The 25,840-nt window shown below is 40.3% G+C and overlaps 1 protein-coding gene across 2 annotated transcripts in view; it reads left to right on the top strand.

Moving 5' to 3' along the window:
* The first annotated feature begins 1,183 nt into the window (after positions 1–1,183).
* Positions 1,184–25,840, top strand: part of spock1 (SPARC (osteonectin), cwcv and kazal like domains proteoglycan 1) — a 122,774-nt gene continuing 98,117 nt past the window's right edge. Inside the window, exons 1-2 of one of the 2 annotated variants that reach the window (XM_082504155.1) lie at positions 1,184–1,370; positions 1,873–2,004. In XM_082504155.1, the coding sequence (XP_082360281.1) occupies positions 1,873–2,004 (132 nt within the window). In that variant the 5' untranslated portion in view covers positions 1,184–1,370. Of the gene's footprint in view, positions 1,371–1,869; positions 2,005–25,840 lie in introns of both variants that reach the window. The other variant, XM_082504154.1, reaches the window with a different exon arrangement.

Raw genomic sequence — 25,840 nt, 5'->3', positions numbered from 1 at the left:
ATGGTCCTGAAAATGGATTCAGAATGTGACACAGAATATGATTCTTCCCTACATGATCTGCCTTTAGAGCTTAAAAGTTTCAGTGTTGGTATTGGTATCAGAACTACTGGTTCTGTATTTACTTTACTTATCAGATTGATACCGATATTTACAGTATTAAACACCACTGAGATGGTGAACTAATTTTGGGGTGGGGTGTGCTATAGTAAACCAATGATATCTCCCCTATATAAGCTGCCTTTATTAGTTAAAAGTATCGGTATTGGTATCGTCAATCCTGTCTCTGTATTTACTTGGTAACAGATCATAACAAAATTTACAGCATGGCACATTGCTACTGGATAACTGCCTTTAAAAATATAGCATATGTAACATATGTAATGATATAACATTTCTTCTAAATTCCACATTTTTAACACTAGTAAGTGAAATACAGGAATCTCCGACTTTGTTAGCTTTGGGGGGGGGGGGGGGGGGGAGGGAGCACCTGAAACACCTAACCCAAACAGACTGTTCGAGAAAGAACTGCAAAATAAAGGAACAGTTTCTCTACTGACTACTGCTTGACAACCTTATTAATCCTCGTAGCAGCCTATTTCGTGAAAACGACTGCAGCATCAGCAAGAGTACACGAATTTGCGGAGATAAAAGATATGTTCTAAACCTTTCATTGGTTTTATCTGCGCCAAAACAGAACAGAACACACAGAGAGGAGTGTATTTCTGTTACTCACATCAGCATAGGTACAGAACCCGACAGTAACTTTTCACTACAAAGAGACGCACAACAGAGTAGTCGATTAATAATTTACAGATACACTGTCACATACCCGGGAAAATAAAGCCCTGGTTATGCGCCCTATTTATGAAGTGTACTTTCATTTAAAAAGAGGGCCCTGCGTCTGTCCGTCTGTGCGCATCCTCCATAGGAAATGAAGCCGTTGAACGCTCAGACACACATAGCACTGCTCAGTTGTGGCTTATGTAATATAATTGTATTAACTACGGGGACACGAGTTCGAATTCCACAACAAATGCGCGCGACTGACAAGAAATTTGTGTTTGTAATGTACACCCAAACAGCGCTTTGACGTGCCTCCCAAATCCTGCCTGCGCTCTACTGTGAACACAGAAAAAAATCCCCTGATGAAAATCAATGACACGGTTAGTGGGAGAGAGGGAGAGGGAGAGAGAGAGAGAGGAGGCGGTGTCTCCTGACAGAGGAGGAGGAGAAAGCGCCCGGTCCTCTAGTCCTCGCTGCTCGCTTTTGCCGTCAATCCCACAAGCAGTCGGGTTCTACCGGAGTGTGCCCGGGGCTGTGGACTTATTTTACCCCGGGAATCAGAAGTGGACACCAACGAACTATTCCAGGTGGGCAGTTCACTGCGTCGCGTCGCTGGTGTGAATTTGAAAAGAAATCTAAATTTGAAGTGATATTGAGAGAAAGCAGCTGAAAGCCAAGACAAAGGTCCGTGAGGGCAGCAATTGTGTTGACGCCGATAATTGCTTTTTTCCCCCTTTTCTGTTTTTTTAATTAGCAGATGGGAAGCTCGCGAGCTAATGTTACGCTGTGCCCAATCTGCCGCGGTAACAACTCTCCAGTGTTTATAATCCGATTAGATGGAGCCTCAGCAGTTTGATGAAATGATCACTCTGCACCCCGTGCAGTCTTTCAGTGGGGGTCCGTTTGTTGCTTCATTGTGACATTCTGACCCATGATGCGTCACAGCGTGAGAGTTGTGTGTTCTCTAAAGTGCTCCATCTCACTTCATCTACACTTTGCAGCATCCTCCGCTCCCCATGTGTTTTCTCACTCTTTTCTTACCCCCGCCTCTCTCCTCTCTCTCTTCTCTTCTGTGTTTCCTTTCAGAAGATGTTCTTCTTTCTGCTACCTGTCGTGGCTCTCTTGCTGAGCAGAGAAACGGTGGTCTCCGCTAACAATAATGAGAAATGGCTGGGAACCGTGGCTCAGTATAAGGACAGATCCTGGAACAGATTCAGAGATGTGAGTTGCTCTGAGAAACACAACATCTAGCCAAAAGCGGCGTTTTAATTAGCTTCAATGCGAATCTTTTCATGTGTTTGTGTTTATCTGTTTGGATTTGTGTGTGTGTGAGAGAGAGAGAGCACACTGCACCCTTGATACACCCTGTGAGTACTTGAGCACTTGCCAGCAGGCATAATCCACCTTGTAGAAACTCAGCAGGTTCAAACCCCGGCTGAAAGCCAATCAGACTTATCGACAGACATTGCACTTCTGTACATGACGGGGAAGAATTCTTGCCAGCTTTTGCTTTGATTGATTGAACGATATTGCTACTGAACTGCCTTTTTTCTTCTTCTGGTAATGCTGTCACAAACTCATAGGGTGTCATTCTGTTATATAGGGCTTTCATTAACAATAATTAATCTCAGTTTTCATTGGGATCAGAAGACATGGGCGTGTGCTATGTGATTTTAACATACAAAACACCTTTGCAGTTAATGTTTATTTATTTATTTTTTATCCATAAGCCTTTTCTGTTTAACCTAAAACAATATTAATGTTTAATGCAAACTTTATGTAGCAGCTATTATATGCAGAGGTATGTGTGTTCTTAAGCTGTGCACATAAACGGTGAACCGAAGGGGCATGTTTCCTGAAGGGTAAGGTGAAAATCCTGGATAGTATTCTCATTTCATGGAAGACAAAGCCATAAAAATGTGCAGTCTTTGGTTCGAATCACATCTTCAACACAGACCTGAAAATAAATGTTTGCAGTGTTTTCTGACAGCATGAATTTACCAGCTTTAAAGCTGCTAAAACAGATATTAAAGTGTATCCAATGCACCTTAACTATAACCTGCCGTGTTCCTACTGTATTGGGACTCTGTCTTGATCTTCTATCAACTCTGCATGATCAAACAGTTCTAAAGCGTCCTATTATTGGAAAATGCTTGGCCTCCATCTCTATGTGTGTAACACAGCTGTCTGCTGGGGGAGCCCTAAATGGGTTAAGATACCTCTCAAGCAATCTTTAATAATTTAAGTGAGAATAAATCTGGATACCCAGACGTCTTGATGCATGACACGTGTTCTTCAAATAATTAGGAAAAGCCTGTGCTCTTCTTTAAGTATTTTGAGATGCAAACTCTTCCACCAATGTTTTAGGTTTGGCCTAATGTGAACTAACACACATCACCAGACCAATAGTAACAGCAGTGTTGCCATACTCTTAACATCATGATGCGCTTTTCTGCAATCCCCAGAGATTTCAGCAGACAGAGGGGTAACTTTGGCCTTATTAGAGCTGGCCTTCCCCACATAGTACTGTTACCGTGATGTGAGAGGTGGTCATTGCAGTATACATTCAGTTTGAGCTCTACTACCTGCAGTGTGTGTGTGTGTGTGTGTCCACTTTATTCCACTCTCTGGTCTCCTGTGCAAATGAGAGTCATTAACAGGAAACTGTCAGTGGAGAGCTGAGGACAGGAGACGAAAAGGAGGGGAAATGAGGAGCAAATATATAGGGGGGAAAGGCTGCGACATTTACTGTACGTTTAATATTTCAAGCAGTGCAACTAACCAAATGAGGGAGCTGCTGTAGTGTTTACATGTGTCTTTGTGTCCCTGTGTGTGAGTGTACTGTCACACCTATCATGTTGGGAAACCTGCTGGTTGCGATTTGTCCAACTGTGTCTTCTTTCCTTCACAATTTATTCCTCGTGATTTCTCTCCTCCTGTGTCTGGCACCAAACTCTTTAATATCACCGCCAGTAAGAAGACTGCTCTGTATGAATCAGTTTCAAACTATAAAACAACTGTCTAAATTTGATGACTGCGGAAATTGTGATCTTCAGGGACAGTACTAGGGTTGGGCAATAAATCAGATTTTATTTTCAGCTATATGTTTGAGCTTCAATAGGTCCTAGCAACTATGAAAACAAAATAACATAGATGACATTGTGCCACAATCCATTTTGCTATGATGCTCTAGTTTTGTCTTGTGTTATAAATGAGCACATCCCTCTTTTTACAGCAGTGGCTTTTACAGTGCCTTTACAGCATAACGTTCCCAGTCAGGCTCAAATGTTTTATCTAGCTTTTATTTTTCTAGTTATTTTATACTGTTACCAGCAACTTTATTAGGTACACGTGTTTAGCTAATATTTCAAATATCTAATCACCCAATTATATTGCAGCAACTCAGTTCATTTAGGGATGTAAGCATTGTTAAGATAACTTTTTGAAGCTCAAACCAAGCATCAAAATGGGGAAGAAAAGTGATTTAAGTGGCTTTGAATGTGACATGGTTGTTGAAGCCAGATGGGTTGGTCTGAGTATTTCAAAAACTGCTAATCTGCTGGGATTTTCCCATGCAAACATTATTAGGGTTCACAGAGAAAGGTCCAAAAAAGAGAAAATATTGAGTGAGAGGTAGTTCTCTGAGCAAAAATGCCTTGTTGATGTTAGAGGCCAGAAGAGCATGGCCAGATGCTTTTAGGCTCATGGGAAGGCAAGAGTACCTCAAATAACCACTCATTACAACCGAGGCATATGCAGAAGACTATGCAGAGTAGTCTGTAGTATTACTGAGCTACAGCAGCAGTCAGCTAAGAACTGGAAACCCAGGCTGCAATTCTTCCGGCCGTACCACCTGGAGTAGGGCTGCTCAATTAATCGAATTTTAATCACGATTACGATCTGGGCTTTCAACGATCATTAAAAATGACTGAGCCGATTATTAGCCCCTCCCTCATTTATCTGCGACACCTTAAAGGCCGGTCCGTGAAAATATTGTCGGGCATAAACCGGTCCGTTGCGCAAAAAAGGTTGGAGACCGCTGATTAAGAGGACCCGAGGGAAGCTCGGAAAGCTAAGCAGAAGTTATTTGGAGAGGAGAGTGACTGCCGTTGGTTGAAAAGAGAGGTAAAAAAAACTTCAGTGGTGTTGCACACTATTTTATATTATTTTTTAAAGTCATTATTCAATACATTGTTATTGTTAACCCTTTAAAGCCGGTCAGAGCAGCACGCTCCGTTTTGTGTAACTATTTTTAAATCCCTGTAGAACCTGAACCGTGTAAGCTAGCGCAATAATTTATTTTGCATATGAAACCGGAGGAGTTGTACTTACATCTTATGCCATCAGCTTGTCCTCGGTCACGGTTTCCTTCCACATATAGCTTTGCAAAAACTGCATAAAAAGCGCTTGCAGGAACAAAAACATAATATTCCAGAAACACGCTTTGCCGATCCGATCAGCTGTTCGTAACACTTCCCACAGTTAAACAGACGTCAGCGGGAACTATCGCATGTCTGCCATTTCCTGCCCGAAACCGGAAGTGACGTCATTTTCGCGGAAAATGTAGTTTTTTACTTGTAGGCCTTAAAAGCCTATACTGGTCATGTTTGACTTTTCTGAATAGTTTCTGGGATGCTTAGAACTCGAATTGCACTGCTGGAAATAGTTTATTTTGATGCTGTTTTCTTTGCAAATTTGCATCATAGGATTGTTTTTTCGTTTTTCCTGCAGTACATAAAAATTGGTGTATCTCCAAAATAAAACTATGAAGACACTCAAAATAAATTTCCTGTTGTAAACTATTTTTTGCAACTTTTTTGTATTTAAAGTTTTGAGGGATAAACCTCTTAAATTTCTCCAAGTAGAAATATATGCAAAAAAAACAAAAATGATTTTCAATTTTTTTGTAGTTTATTGCACTTTTTTGCAATTAATGTAGTTACTATGGACTTAATGCATACATATTATTAAAATATGGGCTATAACAGTTGTATAGCAACTTGAAATGCTCCCACAAATGGCACTACAAGATGTAAAAAAATAATATAAGCTCTGGTGGACTTGGTTCTATGGTAGGTCTTAAAGGGTTAAATAAATATCGTCAAATAATCGAGATCTCAATTTCAGTGAAAATAATCGTGATTATCATTTTTGCCATAATCGAGCAGTCCTAACCTGGAGTATGCCTGATCTCATCTGATCTCGGAAGTTTAATAGGGTCAGTCCTAGTTAGTGCTTGAATGAGAGACTGCCTGGGAATACCAGGTGTTCTAAGCTTGTGGTGGCTCAGGAGGCAGAGCAGTTCAAATACTAATCAGAAGGTTGGTAGTTTAACTGAGTATTGTTGCTGACCATGGTCACCCCTTCATGACCACAGTGCACCACCATCTTCTGATGGCTGCTCAAAGCTCAAATCATCTGAAACTTTACCCAAAATGGCCCCGACAGTCACTAGAACTTTGGGATGTGGTGGAGTGGGAGATTCACATCATGGGCGGACATCTGACAAATCTGCAGCAACTGTGTAATGCCAGAAAGTCAATATGGACCAGAATCTCTGATGAATGCTTCCAGCATCTTGTTGAATCAATTCAAAGACATTTTTTTAAAGTTTGAAAAATTCACATTTTTCCCAAATCAATGAACAATCACGTTGCACAATCTTAATTTCATCAGAGTAATTGTGATTGTGATTAATTTTACCATAACTACTTGGTCCTAGACAACAATTAAGTGATCTAAGGAGACTTAACACTGTGAAAAAATGTTTGGCATAATCATCAGTCTTAAATGATAGTAGGGCTGCTCGATTATGGCAAAAATGATAATCACGATTATTTTCACTGAAATTGAGATCACGATTATTTGACGATATTTATTTAACCCTTTAAGACCTACCATAGAACCAAGTCCACCAGAGCTTATATTATTTTTTTTACATGCTGTAGTGCCATTTGTGGGAGCATTTCAAGTTGCTATACATCAATACAACTGTTATAGCCCATATTTTAATAATATGTATGCATTAAGTCCATAGTAATTACATAAATTGCAAAAAAGTGCAATAAACTACAAAAAAAATTGAAAATCGCTTTTGTTTTGTTTACATATATTTCTACTTGGAGAAATTTAAGAGGTTTATCCCTCAAAACTTTAAATACAATAAAGTTGCAAAAAAATAGTTTCCCACCACAGGAAATTTATTTTGAGTGTCTTCATAGTTTTATTTTGGAGATACAGCAATTTTTATATACTGCAGGAAAAACAAAAAACAATCCTATGATGCAAATTTGCAAAGAAAACAGCATGTGCATCATTTTACTGTGGGAAGTGTTACGAACAGCTGATAGGAACGGCAAAACGTGTTTCTGGAATATTATGTTTTTGTTCCTGCAAGCCCTTTTTATGCAATTTTTGCAAAGCTATATGTGGAACGAAACCGTGACCTAGGACAAGCTGATGGCATCAGATGTAAGTACAACTCCTCCGGTTTCATATGCAAAACAAATTATTGTGCTAGCTTACACGGTTCAGATTCTACAGGGATTTAAAAATAGTTACGCAAAACAGAGCGTGCTGCTCTGACCGGCTTTAAAGGGTTAACAATGACTTTAAAAAAAATAATATAAAATAGTGTGCAACACCACTGAAGTTTTTTTTTTTTTTTTTTTTTAACTCTTTTCAACCAACGGCAGTCACTCTCCAAATAACTTCTGCTTAGCTTTCCGAGCTTCCCTCGGGTCCTCTTAATCAGCGGTCTCCACCCTTTTTTGCGCCACGGACCGGTTTATGCCCGACAATATTTTCACAGACGGCCTTTAAGGTGTCGCGGATAAATGAGGGAGGGGCTAATAATCGGCTCAGTCATTTTTAATGATCGTTGAAAGCCCAGATCGTAATCGTGATTAAAATTCGATTAATTGAGCAGCCCTAAATGATAGTCTTAAATTAAACTGTGTGTCATGTATGTAATTATTTTATTTAAGTCTTTAGTAAGAACAAGGACCCCAGCCATAGCACTGCAATCCCACAGTGTGACTGCTGCTATGAATCATGTTTACAACCCAGGTAATTAAAACACAGATTGATATGATTCCAGTTCACTCCCCCCCCCCTCCTTTTCTTCTCAACCATGACTCCATGGTTTCTCCATTTTCCCCTCATGGTTTTTTTAATTTGGGGTGGGGTGGACGCAGTATGTCAACAACATGTTGAATGTTAAGCTGATGATCTGGCGCTGTCTTAATCATCTGACATTCCTCAGAGCTGATATAGTGTGGAAGGAAGATGATGTGCAGATTGTAACATGAAAAAAACCCCCTGCCTGTCCTTGTAGTGAGTAATATAACAAATATTTTACATTATTTAAAAACATAATTATTAAAAACAAAAGATGATTATTCTCTACAGGATGGCACTTGGAAAATTATCATATCACAGTGAAAGCAGATGGTAAGCGAAGTATATAAAGAATAATTACTTTATTGTGAACAGTAGAACCCAACAGTACTGGATTTTGGGGAGTTGATGCTCATACTGAAAATATATTGCTATAATGACCAATATTCTTCTACTGTTCGTCTGACATACACTCTGGTACATTTGCTGCAGTCATTAATGACAGTATTGGAGTCGCTATGCAGGGAAAACTATGATGATGGTGATGGTGACACCGTTTATAATTTAACCCAAGCACCTTTTCTGTAAAACATCTCTACCAGACAGCATAGCTGCCAATACCAATATATCTCTAATAGGCTGATATCAGCTAACAGATGTATTAGCTGCACTCTGAAAATATATCTCAAGGTTTAATAGCCTTGCTGGAAAAAGTTTAGTGTATAACAATGAGTATCAGCTATAAATTAATCCCGATCCTTATATTTTCCAATTTAATTTTATCACCACTTATTAATCTTGTGAACAATTTCTTTTTATAGCAGTACGTCAGTCTCTCTATCAGTTCTTTGCTCTTTCATCAATTCTTATTGAGTGATGAAGTCAACATTTTTCTTCCAAGCTTCTCCATTTCTGTCATTTTCTCCCTCTGTCTGCAGAGCAGCGAATGACCCTGTGCTTCCTCAACCATAGCCCTTCCTATCTCCCCCTTTCTCTTCCCTTGGCCTTACCCATGACTCCTCCTCTCTTCTGTTCTCCTCTGCCTGCCATGTTTCACTCTGCATCCCTGTTGATGAGCCACTTGCTCCTTCTGCATAATGCATGAGTGTCCATTTCTTGGCAGAGCTGGTGCAATAGTTAAATAGTCAATGTCCAGGTGGCTTATCTTAAAAAAAAAAAAGGAACACGGGATTTGATTTAGTATTTAGTATTTATTTATTTATTGTCATTGTCAAGAACAATGAAATTGCGTTTGGGGCTTCCATACAACCCCAAAAAAAGAAGAAAATAATAAATACCCCTTAAAACCCAAGTGTACATATTTAACCCAGTGTGACTCCAATGCAATAAGAGAATCCTTAGCAATAATGTTCGTAGAAAAGAAAAAGAAAAGCTGCAGTTTATGCTGCTGTTGGGCACTTTTGGTATTGGTTTGGCCAACACATTGATTTATTCAATTGCTTAGTCACATTACTAACTGAGGTCTAACGTGTAGGGAGATAAGTGTGCTGCAGATTAATCTAGTCCTCCTTTTGTTAAATGACATGCGGTAGAAAAATAATTGTGTTTCTTACCAGCACAGTTTGACATTTTAATAGCATTTTTCTCAATCAATAGTAGCTCCAGTGTCTTTGTTCCTTAGTTGCATTCATGATGCAAACGTTAATTTATGCTGTTTATGCAGACAACAGAACATGTTTGTGGAATAAATGGCATGCAATATTCAGAATGAAGTCTGTAGAAAGACTTGCTGCCAGAGCTAGTTCAAATACTCACAATATTGTGATTAGCTGTCTTGTGAAAAATTGCTTTAATTTGTTGAAGATGTGGTTCAGCTTGCTAGAGGACACCTAAATGTTCTCGACCAATTAAATTGTTTATTAATCCTTAAATTTGCTAAACCTCCTTTGTTGCACTTTTGCCAAATGACTTGTTGTTGTTGTTTATGCCAACAGTAGCCTTTTTGAGTTGTCCTGAGGTTGCAATCACCATTTTAATTTTCATAAGCTCTTATGCAAATAAACTATAGCTGCAGAGAATATACACACATTTGTATGCAGCACAGGGTTCAACTGTGTTTCTGTTTCAGACAGGGTCAACTTTGTTGTAAGCCTGCAGCTGCCTTCTGTTGTTGGCTACATCAAAGTATTCTGGTCAGGACAAAAGTGAATATGAGAGGTCCAGCTGGAGCAGTGGTAGAATTAGTAGCAGCAAAAACTGCAAACCTTACTAACCAATCCAAACCTAGTGACAGAGATGATGCCACAGAGCATCAAAGAGCAACCCCGCTGATTTCCTGGAGCAGAGGCACCAATATTCACACTTCCATCACACTGGTGGCACATATTCATCCACTCTATCTCTCCTCAGACGCTTATCTCAAGTGTTGTCAATAGACACATTTTTAGCAGATAATTATGGTCCTTCATTTTTTTCTAAATCATTTGGCTAATTACAGCAGCGTTCACCTTGTTGACCACAATCTTAGATGCCCTCTGCAGGGAATAGAGGTAATAATGTAGGATAATCTATTTATAACATTTCATAAAATAGTGCAATTGGAGATATACAATGCAACTGAAAAGATCCTTTTATAATCAAATTTTATAGAATATTGAAAGCTATCAACAAACAGTGTGTACATTGTTGGGCTGGCTGGTTTGGGTCAGTTCTGCTATTCTGGATTAAGACAGTCTATCACAGGTGGATTTTATTGGTTATTGGTTAGTTTATATTGAAATAAATGTACTCTAAGCATTACAGCTGAAGAGCCTTTTTATATTGTGAGCATGAGCTTAGTTGATCTGAAATGAAACATCAGTGCATGAGCGTAGAGATCCCCAGATGGCAGAATGAGAGATTGTTGAAAGAACTGGAAAAAATAAGGCATTCTGCAGCAAAAACTCAACAGCTGCTTAGTTTACTCATATGTCATCTTCTGCTGATGGGTGACTTGCAAGACCTTATGGCTTATTAGCAGAAAGCATTAAGTTGAGTGCAACAAAAAAATGGTTAGATGGCTGTGTTGACGTCACAGTTTACGTGAGCAAAGACTATCATGGCAAGCATACCTGTGGCATTAGTCATCTCTGACAGCACACCACAGACTTTTCTGCACTGTCACTAGGAAACAAAGACACCAACTGCAACTGTGTCCTCCAAGCAGACTAGAAAATAACATCTGAAAGAACACATGTTCAGAGTGCCTATAGTTGCCTGCATTCATGGCCACAAGTCACTATAGACACTTATAGTGGAAAGTAAAAAAGCCCCTTAGCTTTCAATACAACCCCTGCTAGCATGCTATAGGTAATGTACAACAACTTTTTGACTGACAAAAAGTTCTGGTTATAGATTTAAAAATGCCATCTTGTACAGGAAGTATGTTGACATAGACTTCTTAACTTTTAGACTTGTGGGACAAACCTGGGGAATGCATACTGATCTGAAAATTTGGTTCATGCATGAATATACTTGGAGTTACATCTCAACCGTGTCATCTTCTCTCACCATTTCTTCTGGCTTTTTTTCCTGACAGAATAAAAGCTGTCATTTCTATTCTGGAATCTTTTATACTAAAGAGGTAAAAAGAAAAACGTTTTCAATTTTCTGAGCCTGTTGTTTGTTTCTTTTCTAAAGGAGGCTTTTTTACTAGCTGTCCACTTCCACTATTTTCATTCCTTTCAGAGTGAGATCCTGTCTACCACCCTGCAGGGTGTGCTGTCAGGTTTACAGAAATCCAATAAGTCGAATTTATGAGGGACATTGGATGTCTGCTGTGTATTACCTCATGTATTTGTGTAAATGCATTCCGTCTTCAGACTGTCTATTCATTAGTCGGTGTATGGAGAGACATGATGAACACCTGTGTATGTGCTTGTGTAGGTGCCCTGTAATTTAAACATGAGAGCCACCTGTCTCAGCTCATTCTCACAATGAGAATTAAATGCCATCCGTATTCTGTTTTCCAAGATGCCAGCATTTTCGGGACTGTCAGTCAAAGATCCCGCCTGTGGCGTAGTTTTGTCTGCAACAGAAGCACCTGAAGAGTTATTATCATTTATTAAATTCACAAATGGTTTGTTTGGTAGCTTGTTTTACATGTTTTGTCCTTTGGCATTTATGGAGGAAAGGATTTTGCTGAGCATGCATTTTTTTTTTGTTCCACACACTGCTTCACAGTCAACACATTTATACCTGGATGCTCCCCTCTGAATCCAAATTAAATGGTATTGGTCGGTGTGTCTGGGTTTGTGCAGGCCTGTATATGCATGTGCTCTGATTGGTCGGTTGCACAGCCAAGGGGGAGGGGTAGGGAGGTTTAGAGAGGTAGCTTAGAAAAGACGAACCCCTGGAGTCACCTTCACCTTCCCCCCCTCAATCACACACACACACACACACACACACACACACACACACACACACACACACACACACACACACACACACACAAACATACATAAATCCTGAGTGTATTCTCCCCAGCAGACATACAGTATTTCTGTCAATTAAGCAAAGACTTGCCTGAACACCTTTCATTCTTTCTTATCTCCCCCTCTGCTCTGCCCTCCATTTCTCTTTCTCCTACTCAGCTGCTTCTATACCTTCTCTTCATGCATTTCATTATCCTCTCTTCTCTCTCTCTCTCCTGGCTCGTCCCATTTTCTTTTTTACATTCCACTAATTCCCGATGAAACAGTGCCCTTCAAAATAAACCCCCGCTGTCTCTCATGCTTTCTGCTCCTTTCAACCCATGATTTTTTTTCCATGCTCTACTTCTGTGTGAATATTTTTCACTTTGAGCCATTGATGTCAAATGAGAACATTCTGATTCTAATCTCTGTTCTAAAGGACTGTGGTTGTGTGCATTTCTTTATGTGTTCTAGTACCTCTTCAAACTAAAGTTTCCATGTGTCTGTCTTGCTGATGTTTCTGCCTGTGTGTACTGACACACAAACACATGATCCCATCCACCCCGAGGCTTTTGGTGAGATCAATTATTCAATTCACAGGGCAGGGTAACCTGGATTGGAGCCTTGATCTAATCAATAAGAGTGAAAAATACAGGAACACACAAACACACACACACACACACCATGCATACATAGTCAGCTGAGGGCAGTTCGGTCACAGGAAAGACAAAGGTCACTGTCCCTTATGACCAGGACACACTGATTGTGAAGTGTGGGTGTGTGCACACATGTGTGTACACTCAATACTGGAGTGTACAACAGAGAGATAGACAAAGCAGGGGAGATAAAGGACTGGCCGTAATTTTGGCTACAGACCAGAGAGGGGAAATAGAAAAAAGAGAGAGAGATGCTAGGAGAAGAGAGGAAGAGGAGGAGCTTTAATGTGAAGCCTATGAGCACCGGCAGAACAGATGGACAAACATGGAAGGATAGGAGAAATGTGGAATTGATCATCTATGTGTGTGTGTGTGTGTGTGTGCACGTGTGCGTGTGTTTCAGTCAGCTTTGTTACGGCAGCCCCTCCAAGCTCCATTCTTTCTCTGTGGGGATTGTCTTTCTGTTGGTCTATTTGGTGCAGATATGAAGGTCTCCTGCTAAGCTGTTGATTCTTTTGAAGAGATGCTGTCTGGTTAGTCTGCGTCTCTCTAAAGATTTACCTAGACAGACTACTGCTATATGGAACGCCAGGACTGCCATAATGAATTAATTAAATACACCATTAAATAATTAATTAAATGTGGCAATAATTAATTAAAATTGGAATTAATTAATTAAATAAATAGTTATGACACATGTAATTAATTAATTATTGACACATTTAATTAATTATTTATGTATTTCACATTTTAATTAATTATTGACACATTTAATTAATTAATTATTGACATATTTAATTAATTATTTATGTATTTCACATTTTAATTAATTATTGACACATTTAATTAATTATTGACACATTTAATTAATTATTTAATGATATATTTATTTATTTCATTTTGGCAGTCCTGACGCCTGGCTCTCGTCATGAAATAATTTTATCTGTCAGCCTCACCCATCAAACTCAGGGGGCGGGGTTAACGCTGCCCATGCAGCTTCTCTAACATTTGATTGGTTGCCGTGCAAAGTAAGTCAAAACAGGTCGATCCTAGATAATCGATTGCTTGTGTAGACTTGGGGCAGCCAGTTATCCCAGAATGCAGATCAAATCACAGGCCGTTTTTCTGTCACCAGCTACACTTTTAACAGTGTTTTAGCCGCGAATGTCGCGCCGTATGTCTGGTCAGGTTGTCAACATAGAACATGTTTGCAAAAGTGCTCAGATGTTTTCAGAGATTTCACTAGCTCTGCTAACAGTTAGCATGCAGAGCGCACCGAGGGGGTACATTAACCGGTTTGTTTACATATTCCACTCTCCGTGTTCCACATGTTGCATTCGCAGATTCTCATTTTCACCGAACGATCGTCTCTTTCCGCCTGGTCTTGTGTCTCTGTGCTTCTGTAACATAAAGAACGAGCTGACATTTTTCTCACGAAACCAGCGATCAGCTCAGCAGACCCTCAGTTTACCTGCATGCATCCTCCTCCTCATTTGTCAGCTGTTTAACACCTGCTGCTAATTCAAGAAACACGCCTAGTTACCTGGTGATAGTCACAGTTTAACTGCACAAGATAAGTAAATATAGTATTTTCCCCGAGCGCAGAGCTGCTGGAGCTTGTTTCCTTACAGAGCACTTTATAGGCGAACAGCTTCATCAGCGGCTGATGTCCAATCACCAGCACACAGCTTTCAAACCTCAGCTGAGTTTTAGCTCTCAGTGGTTAAACGCTGGACTTCATTCACTCAGGTTCTGTCTGTCGGGTCACGTTTACTTCGCTGTTTTATTTACAACTGAGCAAATCGGTTTGGCTGAGGTTAAAGTTACGTTTCATAACTGCATAGTTTCACAGACGTTTAATGAACCACTGGCACATGTGTTAGACTGAACTATCATCTAAATATCATCTGTTTTTTAATAGTTATTCAACTGTATTCTAAGCACCAGCTGTCTGTTAGAATGTGATTTTTTTTCTCTCTCTGTTGGCAGAGGTATAAAAATGCGCAGGAAAATCTGACGTGCATGGCAAACTTCACCGACGATATTTAGGGAGGAATAAACACACATCAAACATAAATGAACCATTTGCCTGTCTCCATAATTGAGAGCATTTTCTCTTCTTATGTCAACACTCTCTCTCTCTCTCTCTCTTTTTTTTTTTTTTGCTTTTTCGGTCATGTTATGTTTACCTGTCAAAGGCTTGTTACAAACTATGAAACACATTGTGCAGACTTCTGGATGTTAGAAGAAAACGAATACTGCTCATGAATGAGACTAAAGGCAGGAAGGTGTCCTTTAAAACTAAACATGTTAATAGGACCTCCCTGTTTATATCATAGTTTATGATATAGCACGTGTATTTCAGTAATAGCCTGCTGAGGCCACTATACGTGCTGGCCTCATATCAAATGTGAAGGCAGACTGAGTCTATGTTTGACGTTTGTTTATATCTAATCTTCCTTTTCAAACATTTAAACAGCAGCGAGTCTGCAGCTGAGGGAATACAAATTCAAATTGTCGGAACAGGTTTGCTCGTTTCTTGGATTCATTTGGTGATTTATTAAATGTATAACTGTGTGGTGGGGCGTGGTCTGCGGTGCCGTGCAGGGAGGGCGGACGCACCTGCACGGCATCCTTAATCACGCCCGCCTAGTTAAAAACACGGGGACTGAGGGGTTTGGGGGTGTTGTGGTGTGGTGAGATGTAAATAAAGATGACTCTGAACGTTGCTCCGTGGTCCCGCCGTGTCTTATTCACGCCACATTGGTGCCGAAACCCAGGAGGCAGCACGGCGGGTCCATATCGGAGCCAGGGAATGGAGGAGCTGGCCCAGAGGGTGGCCGAAATGGCGGCCGCCCAGCGGGAGCAGGCGGCGGAGGTGCGTCGCCAGCAGGAAGAGCTGCAGGACCAGTCCGAGCGGCACCTGGAAAGGATTGGGGAGCTGGCGGCGCTGCTCTGGGCCTGGGCGCCACCCCCACAGGTGTGTCCCGAGGACAGTGAAGCGGTGGAGGAGCCGCGTGAGGCACCTCAGCAGCCGGAGGTGGCAGACGAGGCGCGCGGGGATCTGCGCCTGCCGGAGGAGGGGGAACAGCCAGGTGAAGGGCTGCTCCTGCCGGGAGTGGTGGATGAGCCGCTCCAACCGGAGGCGGCAGACGAGGTGCGCGAGGGTCTGCGCCGGTTGGAGAAAGAGGAGCTGCACGAGGGGCTGCTCGAGCCGGGAGTGGCGGCGGAGGGAGCAGTAGTGACGGAGGAGTCGCGCTATGGGCTGCTCCAGCAGGGAGCGACAGCGGTGACGGAGGGGCCGCGCAAGGAGCTGGAGGTCCCAGTGCCAGGGGAGCTTGCTCGAGTGGAACTGGCGAGCGAGGCGGGCGCCACGCTTGAGATCGCCGTGCTCGCCAGACCGGCCTCACCACCACCAGAGGCCTGTACACGCCACACCTCTGCCCAGCCACCTGTGAGCTGGGGCTCACGCTTGTGCCGGCCGCGCCGGGTGCACCTGTCACGTGTCCGACTTCCGAACCAGCTTTGCCTGCGCCGCTGGATTCGCGGGCGGCCGCCTGAACTCGCACCTCCCCGTCGCTTGGCCGGGGCCTGGGGGTGCCAGCTGTCCGGGCTGATTCCCTCTCCCACTGGCGGTGGGGGAGTAGGTTCGGCCGGATGGCTCCCCGGCCTCAATCGGGCGATGGGGGTATGTGGTGGGGCGTGGTCTGCGGTGCCGTGCAGGGAGGGCGGACGCACCTGCACGGCATCCTTAATCACGCCCGCCTAGTTAAAAACACGGGGACTGAGGGGTTTGGGGGTGTTGTTGTGTGGTGAGATGTAAATAAAGATGACTCTGAACGTTGTTCCGTGGTCCCGCCGTGTCTTATTCACGCCACAAACTGTTATTCTAATCTGCTGCTGAGTCTCTTACACTTTTCTTTATGCTGTATATTTTCACGTCTCTGGAATAGTTGGCAGTTAGATAGTCAGCTGGGAAACTTTGTGTTAACTCATGGAGCTGAGGATATCGTGGATATGCTGACCTCGCTCTGTACACCACGCAGCGAGGTCAGCATGATTAATATTCACAATAAAAATATTAGCCGAACATCATGAAGTCTGTATGTGTTTCATAGTGTCGAACAACCTTTGTACAGTTAAAGCCAGCAGTTACTACATGACGGAAACACCAACGTTATCTCTTTTATGTGTTTATACACAGGTCACGCTGATTACTGAACAAAAACCCAAAGATCAGATGTTAAACAGATTTATTTGCTCTCTCTCCTCCTTAAACATGTTTTTAATGTTAGTTATAATTCAGAATTGGCGACTGAAACACGTAGGACACATAAGAACATCAGGAAATAAAACACCGATAAATATAACCTCAGTAAAAGAAGTCAGCGGGGGTTACTACAGCTGTGTACCGGGGCCTGCGCTTTGTCGGTGGGATTGCTTGCGAGGCGAGCGGGTCTATCCCACGCTTTGCCGTGAGACTGGGACGACATCTCCGAAATCATCGAAACACTTTTGCAAAGAGGCTGTATCTTGACAAACCGACCAGACACATGAAGATTAAACCACTACATTCTCGGCTAAAAAAAATATTAAAACGGTATTTGGTAACACACAAACAGGGTTTTTCAAAGCTCAGTTCTGTTAGCTTCCACATGCCGGTTGTGTGCTAGAAACAATGGCCACCAGGCCAAAGCAATGGTTTTGACTCGATCAGCGTTAACCCCGCCCCCTGAGTTTGATGGGTGAGGCTGACAGATAAAATTATTTCATGATGAGAGCCAGGCGTCAGGACTGCCAAAATGAAATAAATAAATATATCATTAAATAATTAATTAAATGTGTCAATAATTAATTAAATGTGTCAATAATTAATTAAAATGTGAAGTACATAAATAATTAATTAAATATGTCAATAATTAATTAATTAAATGTGTCAATAATTAATTAAAACGTGAAATACATAAATAATTAATTAAATGTGTCAATAATTAATTAATTACATATATCATAACTAATTCCAATTTTAATTAATTATTGCCACATTTAATTAATTATTTAATGGTGTATTTAATTAATTCATTATGGCAGTCCTGGCGTTCCATACTGCTAGACCATGGAAAAAACACAACAAAAAACTGTAATGCCACCAGATCTACATTTAGATCTATTCCTTTAAGCAATATATTAGAAAACTTGCATTTAGAACCCTTGTCCTTGGTACCATTGTAATAGATGAGGTAATAATGAGTTATTACATTGCCACAACCGTTAAATGTGTCTAGTTATATATGCAAAGAGATTGTAGAACTTTTCCACTAAGTGCCAAAAATGTAATGAAATTTCCTTCACAAGCATTAGCTAGCAATATAATCATTTAAAAAAAATCTCACAGGCTAGAGACTGAAATGTGAATTTACCATTCTCTGAATGTTAGGTAAAAGCATTAGCAGTAATTATATCGCTGCATAAACAAACTAATTGAATGCCATCAAACCCTCCCTTAATGCAACAACGTGATGGAATTTGGGTGGATTCCCTCTTCAGTCCTTTTTTTTTCTGAACATTATTTTGAGTGTTACATCTGAAAAATAAAATTCGGGATCATTATCATTAAAAATGGGTCACAATAGTAATTTTAGCAACCACACAAGCATTATTGCCTATTAAAAGAGATTCTTGTATCAGCAGTGGAGCTTTCTCTGCTTTCATTTGCCGCTTCTTCACATATAGTTTTGATTGGCTATTTGATTCACAGTCTTACCAATTCAATAATGCTTTGGGCTATGGGTATTGAGCAGGATTCCATCTAATTAATAATTCAACTAATCATTTGAGCACTACAACAGATTCAATCTACGTTCTAAATCTCTAGTGTTAACATGTGATTACAATGCATGCAGGACGTATGCATACACCTTTGAGCTGTTCCCTCCCCTCCCTTCATTTTCTTTTACCATATTTCATTTTCATTGATTTATGCCATTGTTGTTTGTTTGTTTGTTTTTATATATTAATGGTCGAGTAAAGTATAAATGTCACAGTTGTTCTTGCTGAATCTGTTGCCACTGCCATTGATGAAGCTGTCATCCTCACTGTGCACCTGTTTTTAGAGTGTGATCAGATGTCTTTTCCTCTGGGGTTTTTTTTCTCTCTCTGCATCTCTCCATACGGCAGTGTGTAAAGTGTAAAGTAAAAGTAAAGTAAAGTGTGCGTGTTAGTCCCCATAGGGAAAAAGTTCCTCTGCATTTAACCCGTTCACCTAGTGAAGCAGTGGGCAGCCACCGGTGCAGCGCCCGGGGAGCAGTGTGTAGGGACGGCACCTTGCTCAGGGGTACCTCAGGGTAGCCGTTCAGTGGAGTCGAACCCCCGACCTTCCGATCATGGGGCCACCACTCTACCTACTGAGCTATCCCTGTTAATCTGCTTTATATATCTCTGTATTACTGTAGGGTCCTTACCATACAATTTAAAGCACATTGAGGTGACTGTTGTTGTGATTTGGTGCTATATAAATAAAATTGAATTGAATTTTGGTTATTTAATTGGTTATTTAATAGCCTTGGAATAACACACCTTTTCACCTATTAATTTGGTGTCTCTTACTTTGAGTCTAATGCAATAGTATTGTAAGAATGTATAGCTGTGCGAGGGGTGGTGCTAGACTGTATTGTTCTATTAAATACTTAGCATCTCAACATGTTGACAGTGACTGAGCTGAGCAGGTATAATGTTCATCCTCAGGGGTAGTTCAAATCTGCCCACCATAGTTAATACCCTCACTCAGTAGCTGTTGAGCTTTTTCATTCTTAAACCAAAAGTTGACAGTGTAGAACATTCAGGTAACACATAGTTTGCATGATTCATTCCTCTGGAATATTGAAAACTTCAGAACTTTTTCTGGCAGTCAAGTTGTCAAGATTTGTCTGCCTGGCTCTTGACAGACAGAAAAACTTTGAGCAGTTCTGTAGAAGGCGTCAAAAGAAAACATAATATTATAATAATTATGCAGCATGAAATCTATGTGACTGAAAAAAAGCTGCTGGACATCTGAAGAAGTAAGGGTTAATTAGAAGAAATGTGAGCATGAGGCAGAGAAAGATAATACTCACTGTTCAACTGTTTCTCCGTTATAATAATCACTTTTTGTATTGTGCAATTTTTTGCTGCCACACAATGGACCAACATTTTCTTCTCTCCACCGTCATGTAGTGAGGTATATCTTGTGATTTATAAGCCAGCTTCTTGCCATGACTGATTATAAGTGTCTTCCTTTGCTTGTTCCCCGTAATCACAGGGGTTGTTACTAAGATGATGAACGCATCGCTTTTCTCATCGTGATAACTGATGCAGATTATCATACAAACAGCACTCAAATTACACATCAGCCTCTGGAATGAATTGTTTGGCTACATATTGTGTTTTGGTAGCAGTATAATCACTTATTGTAATTCATTAGATTTTATATGCAAGTTGGCTTACCACATTTGAAAAACAAAAATAAGCCTTTCCAAACCTGAGAATCAAAATGTTGAATAAATTGTGAGAAGTCTGTTTCCGTTTTTTTTTCCTCACACCTTCGCAGTTTAGTTTTAGATCAGTGTCAGCATCTCTTCCCCACCTCTTTCACTCTTTCTCTTCTTCTCTCACTCTGATGTTTACAGTCTCTAAAACCATGTCAGATTGAATTGGTCATTATCTCGTTTTTCCCCTGAGGAAAGGGATACAGTTACTGTTTGTGTGTTAGAGCGCGTGTGTGAGTTTGAAAGATGTCTTGTCTCCTTCAATAATTCATCAGGTTTCTGCTATTGTGGCTCATGTGATGCTCGAGGGGGAGGGAGTAAAGGGGAGATACCAAGAGAGGCAGAGAGAGGAAGACGCACCGAGATCTGACAGAATTTATTTTGTGTAGCTGTAATTGATTTTCCATATCCCTTACTGTATCACTTTCTACAGCATGTTTTAAAAACTCATCATTTCCACTCAAGGTTTAGAAAACAGTATCAATTTGGTTTTCCTCCAGAAAGCAAATGTTTATTAAATTAACAGACAATATACTAAATAGAGACTTGAGATAGACTGGTGACCTATCCAGATTGTCCATTTGACAGCTTAGATAGACTTGCATCATTTCATGCTGCTTTTCTATTGATTGGCTTGTATTTGTATCAGAATTGTGGTCTCAGGGCGTGTCTGGTCACAAGAAAACAGATAAGTTTTTACTTTTGATTTATGACTGCTCATTTGGAGCCATGATTTAAGATATCACATTTCTTACACAATGGTAATCCTTTGTCTTGGTTAGCCAAAAATTGCTCGATGTGTGGTTTAAAACCAAGACTGCTTATAAACTTATCAAGTAGAAAAAGTTGAGAAATAAAGAATTCCCCCAAAATGGGCCGTAACAGAAATCATAATAAATTTGCAGTAAAACTATTATGTTATCCCAATTTTTAGATTTGGTTTACTGTAAATAGGTTGCATTTTGTGCACGTTTTTACATGTATTTTTTCCTCAAACGTGTTTCCTTGTTGAACATGTGGTTTTACTACTATCCTTGTTATCTAGCCTAAGCTTAGGCTAGACGTGCTTAATTATGTGACAATGTTGGATTCTATTTTATATTCATATACTGATGAAGTTTAAAAAAATAAAATAAGTCCCTGCAACACTTTCATTTATGATATGCAAACTCTGGTAAATCAAAGCAATAGCGACAATTCTCTGAATTTTGAGAGGGTTATTATAGCAGATTGCTAAGTGTCTGAGAATGTTTTGATGTTACAGTTTGTTTTATTCTTACAATGTTATGCATACAGTGATGCAGCTGAGTTTGACCCTTTTGACTCGTAGTGGTCATCTTTCATAAAACTGACACTGCATGCACTGATATGCAAGGACCAGCATACAGAGTAGAGTGTTTTAATCCAATACAGGAAAATTAGGCACATTTTCAGCATGTCCCTATCTCTAAAGGTAGTCTATTAAACATTTACAAACTATTGCATAGTTTGTGGTCACAATTTGGAACCAGAAACCATGTACCTTTATGAGTTTATTAACCTTTACCTCAGTAAGTTAAACTTTCTATTTTGTTTTCTGTATTTGTACTTTAATTACACTCTTCCATGAATATGTTTCCTTAACTGTCACTCAAATAGCACAATACCATCAACAGCACACTTTCCCTCAAGATTAGTGATGGCTGTGGTTCAGGACGTAGAGTTGGAAAGTTAGTGGTTCAAACCCTTGCTTTTGTGAAACTTCCTTGGGCAAGAAATTGAAATGCCAGGTCCCCTTGATCATCTGGATGTTAAGCTATAAGCATTTAGGTGTAGAAAAAGGCACCCTGTATGTATTTGTTAATGAGGCTTATGGTGAAAAAGAACTTTGAGCACTTAAATTGAGTACAAAAGCACATAATAGTTCAGGCTTTTTCTTCAATAAGACTTTGTTATGTTTCCAAACATTTTTGTATTTAGTGAAACCCAGAAGGCTCTGAAAATAAGATCAAGGTTTAGAAAGACTGCAATTTTGCTTTCCGGAGTCACCAAAGTTATTACAACAGACAAAAAACATCCCATTTTGAAGCTGTGGTCATGCTGTTTTATCCAACAGTTGTAGAGATATTTCACACAAAACCACAAGAGTGGACCTCCTGGTGGCATATGGAGAAAAGTCAGCGGGATTTGTCCTCTGGGGACCGCAGGAGTCCGAAACAATTTCCCACAGCTTGTTGAGATATTGCCTGTCTTGACCAAAGCATAGGGCAAACCAATCTAGAGACGGACATGGCCATTGCCATTTCATACTATAAAGGCATATAGTAGGAAAACTGCTCCTGTACAGGATTCATTCAACTGGAATTCAGGTATTACATTTCAGCAACACAGTCTGCACCATACTCCTGCTGCGAAGTCCTAATAGAGAAGAATCCAGTTTATTGTAAGCCCTGTGTGTTGGTGGGAATCTGTGGTGGTGAGTATTTTCTGCTCTGTGTTGAGGGTCAGAAATGGCAGTTGAAATGGATAAAAACCATATTGAGCACAATAATCAAGATCTGTAACAACTCTTAAAGTTATTCCAGACATTGGAGATACTTCTAGTATGTCACTGCCAACTTTAGACCCATTTTCTGAGGCGTTACACAACCACTCTCCAATCAGATGTCACAGTGTTGTCAGAGTAACAGCTGGGCGGATGTCCTGTTTCAGGCTGACTTTCAAACCCAGAGAGACATGAGTAACCAGATTTAAGCCAGATGGTGTTTTTATGCTGTATGTTATTTAAACTTTTAATGTTGAAGATATTGACATGTGTTTGAAGGAGAAACCGCTCATTTAAAAGTCATTTGGTGAAGTTCAGTTTTTATTATTTTAAACAGTGGAGTCCTTTCATTGTTAGTTGTAGAGTTTGTGCTATTTTTTAATCTAAACCATTATTACATTAGACACTATCAGTAAAGCTACTTATGCATCAAACAGTTAATACTAAGTCTATATTTTCACCTTCTTTTGGCTTTTGATGTGTTTATTGCAAAATCTGCAAAGCAAATTTATGCACATGTTTTGTGATGTGGAATCTGATAAGGTTTGTTTTATTCATAGTTATAATCCATATAAATTACATTACACACTAGAGGATAGCATGTGCTCATACAGGGATTTGTATCACTGATTACACATTAAGCACCATTCAAAACGAAGTGTAAAATTGCTTTACAAGAACAAATGGAACACTACAGTTAATCTGACCAAAATAGATAGTGCATTAGTGCAGTTTTTATTTTGATCAGCTCAGATTGTATACATTTATGTTCTCATTTCTGTATAACGGCATTGGATGAGTAGCATTTTGCCCATCTTTAACCATGCTTTTGGATTTTTTTTCCCGGGATCTGGATGTTCCCACTTAATAAACAGTTGTGTGATGGACTTACCTTTATCATTTCCTTCACTTTGTCACCTTTGTGACACCCCTAATTCTGTATGATAGACTGACTCTGTCATGTTGCATGTGCTAACAACGGCAGTCCCAATGATCGAGCAGTTAGCTGGGGAAAGACATAGGAAGAATAGTGAAGCAAAATGGTCATATGCATTGGCTAAATAAAGGGAGATTGATTATGCGTATGTCACACTTTTGATGAGAGAGAGACAGAGTGAGATGGATGTGGGAGTAAAAATGAATACGTTTATGTATATGCGTGTTGGAGGCTGACACAAGAATTGTTTGACAGCTTTAATTAAACTCAGCTGAGTCAGGCGGCTGAGCTGCGACTTCAGTCACAATTTAATGAGCCACACACGCAGCAGCCCACACGGAATAAGGTGCATTTCTTTAAACCTCCCTCTTTTCTTCTGCCTGTCTTGTGTGTGTTTGTTTACAAAGGGAGTCCCCATTATGTGAGACATTAATTTTTAAGATGAAAACAGGGTTTAGGTTTTGGCAGGTAGTAGTTACGACTAAGGTAAGTCTTAAGAACATGATTGTAAGTCAATAAAGTTCTCTAAAGTCATGAAAAAATGGGAACAGAACTAAGCATGTGTGTGAGTGTGTACATGTATGTGAGCGCACTCCTGTGAAAGCACAAGCCTTTGGCTTATTTCCAGTGACTTCCTCGTGGATTTTCAGTTGGATAGTACGGTGTGCTCAGATGCTGCTGATCAATACGAGGAGCTTCCTTTTTTTCAAACTGACAGAAAAAAAAAAAGTTCCTTTCCAGCCAGTTTTGGCAGGCATGGCTTCGCTTTGGATGGGACTTTTTTAATTGCTGCAATTAAGAGATTTGCTTTGCCAAAACCTTTTATTTGCACAGCATTAGAGCCTCACTGACATATTGGTGGTCCAATATTATCAGCTTATGTTGGCTTATCACAGATATGTTGTAACCAGCATGTATGTTAGACCAGCGGTCCCCAACCTTTTTTGCGGCACGGACCGGTTTATGCCCGACAACATTTTCACGGACCGGCCTTTAAGGTGTCGCGGATAAATACAACAAAATAAAACTAGTACCGGTACCGAAAAAAAGAAGATTTATTCATAACACACGTGAAAAGACCCAGGAAAACCAAGTTAACGATAAAAACGATAACAAAATAACGCTGAAAACCGATAAAAACCCTGAAAACCATACATTTCACACCTGAGCCTCAACTCTCGCGGCCCGGTACCAAACGACTCACGGACCGATACCGGTCCGAGGCCCGGGGGTTGGGGACCGCTGTGTTAGACGATTAGAGATGGATCTTATATAGCACTTTTCTACTTTCCCAGTGCCCTCAAACTACTTTATACAACACTATTTCTATGCACAAGTGCTTTCTATTTAACATTCAGAGAGAAACTTGGGGTTAGTAGCTTTCCTAAGGACATTTGGCATGCAGAGTGGAGTAACAAGGGATCGAACCGCCAAACTTCTAGCAGATGACCTGCTTTACCACCTGAGCTACAGCCACCCCTTATTGCTGGCATTGCTAAAAAAAAAAAAAAAAAAAAAGCATCAGAGTTTGTCCCTTTTCACGCTGAGATCTGTAATATTTAAAATGCTGCTCATACTAGATACTACCAGAGCATTCTAGGAGCAATAGTATAGAACAACGTAACTGTAACTGGCACTGTATCAGTTGGTATACTAGGAATTGTTTAAGTTGTTAGCTTGATGTTGTTGTGTATAGCAGCTTCTTGCATGGGATCTTGTTCGCCTATTAATGTATTCTTTTAATTGATATGTTAGAGCCAAGGCAATGTTGCATAGAGCTAATAAAGCCTGTTGCAGCTGCCTATTGAAAGGCGTGGTTTTTTTTTTTTTTTTTGGTTTTTTTTTTGCCTCTCCCGTTTGGCTCTTTTGCCATCAGAATTGTTGTC

This window comes from Aulonocara stuartgranti (genome assembly GCF_965226115.1).
Source record: "Aulonocara stuartgranti genome assembly, chromosome: 2".
In the NCBI taxonomy this organism is placed as follows: Eukaryota; Metazoa; Chordata; class Actinopteri; order Cichliformes; family Cichlidae; genus Aulonocara; species Aulonocara stuartgranti.
This window is presented reverse-complemented; position numbering and strand designations above follow the sequence as displayed.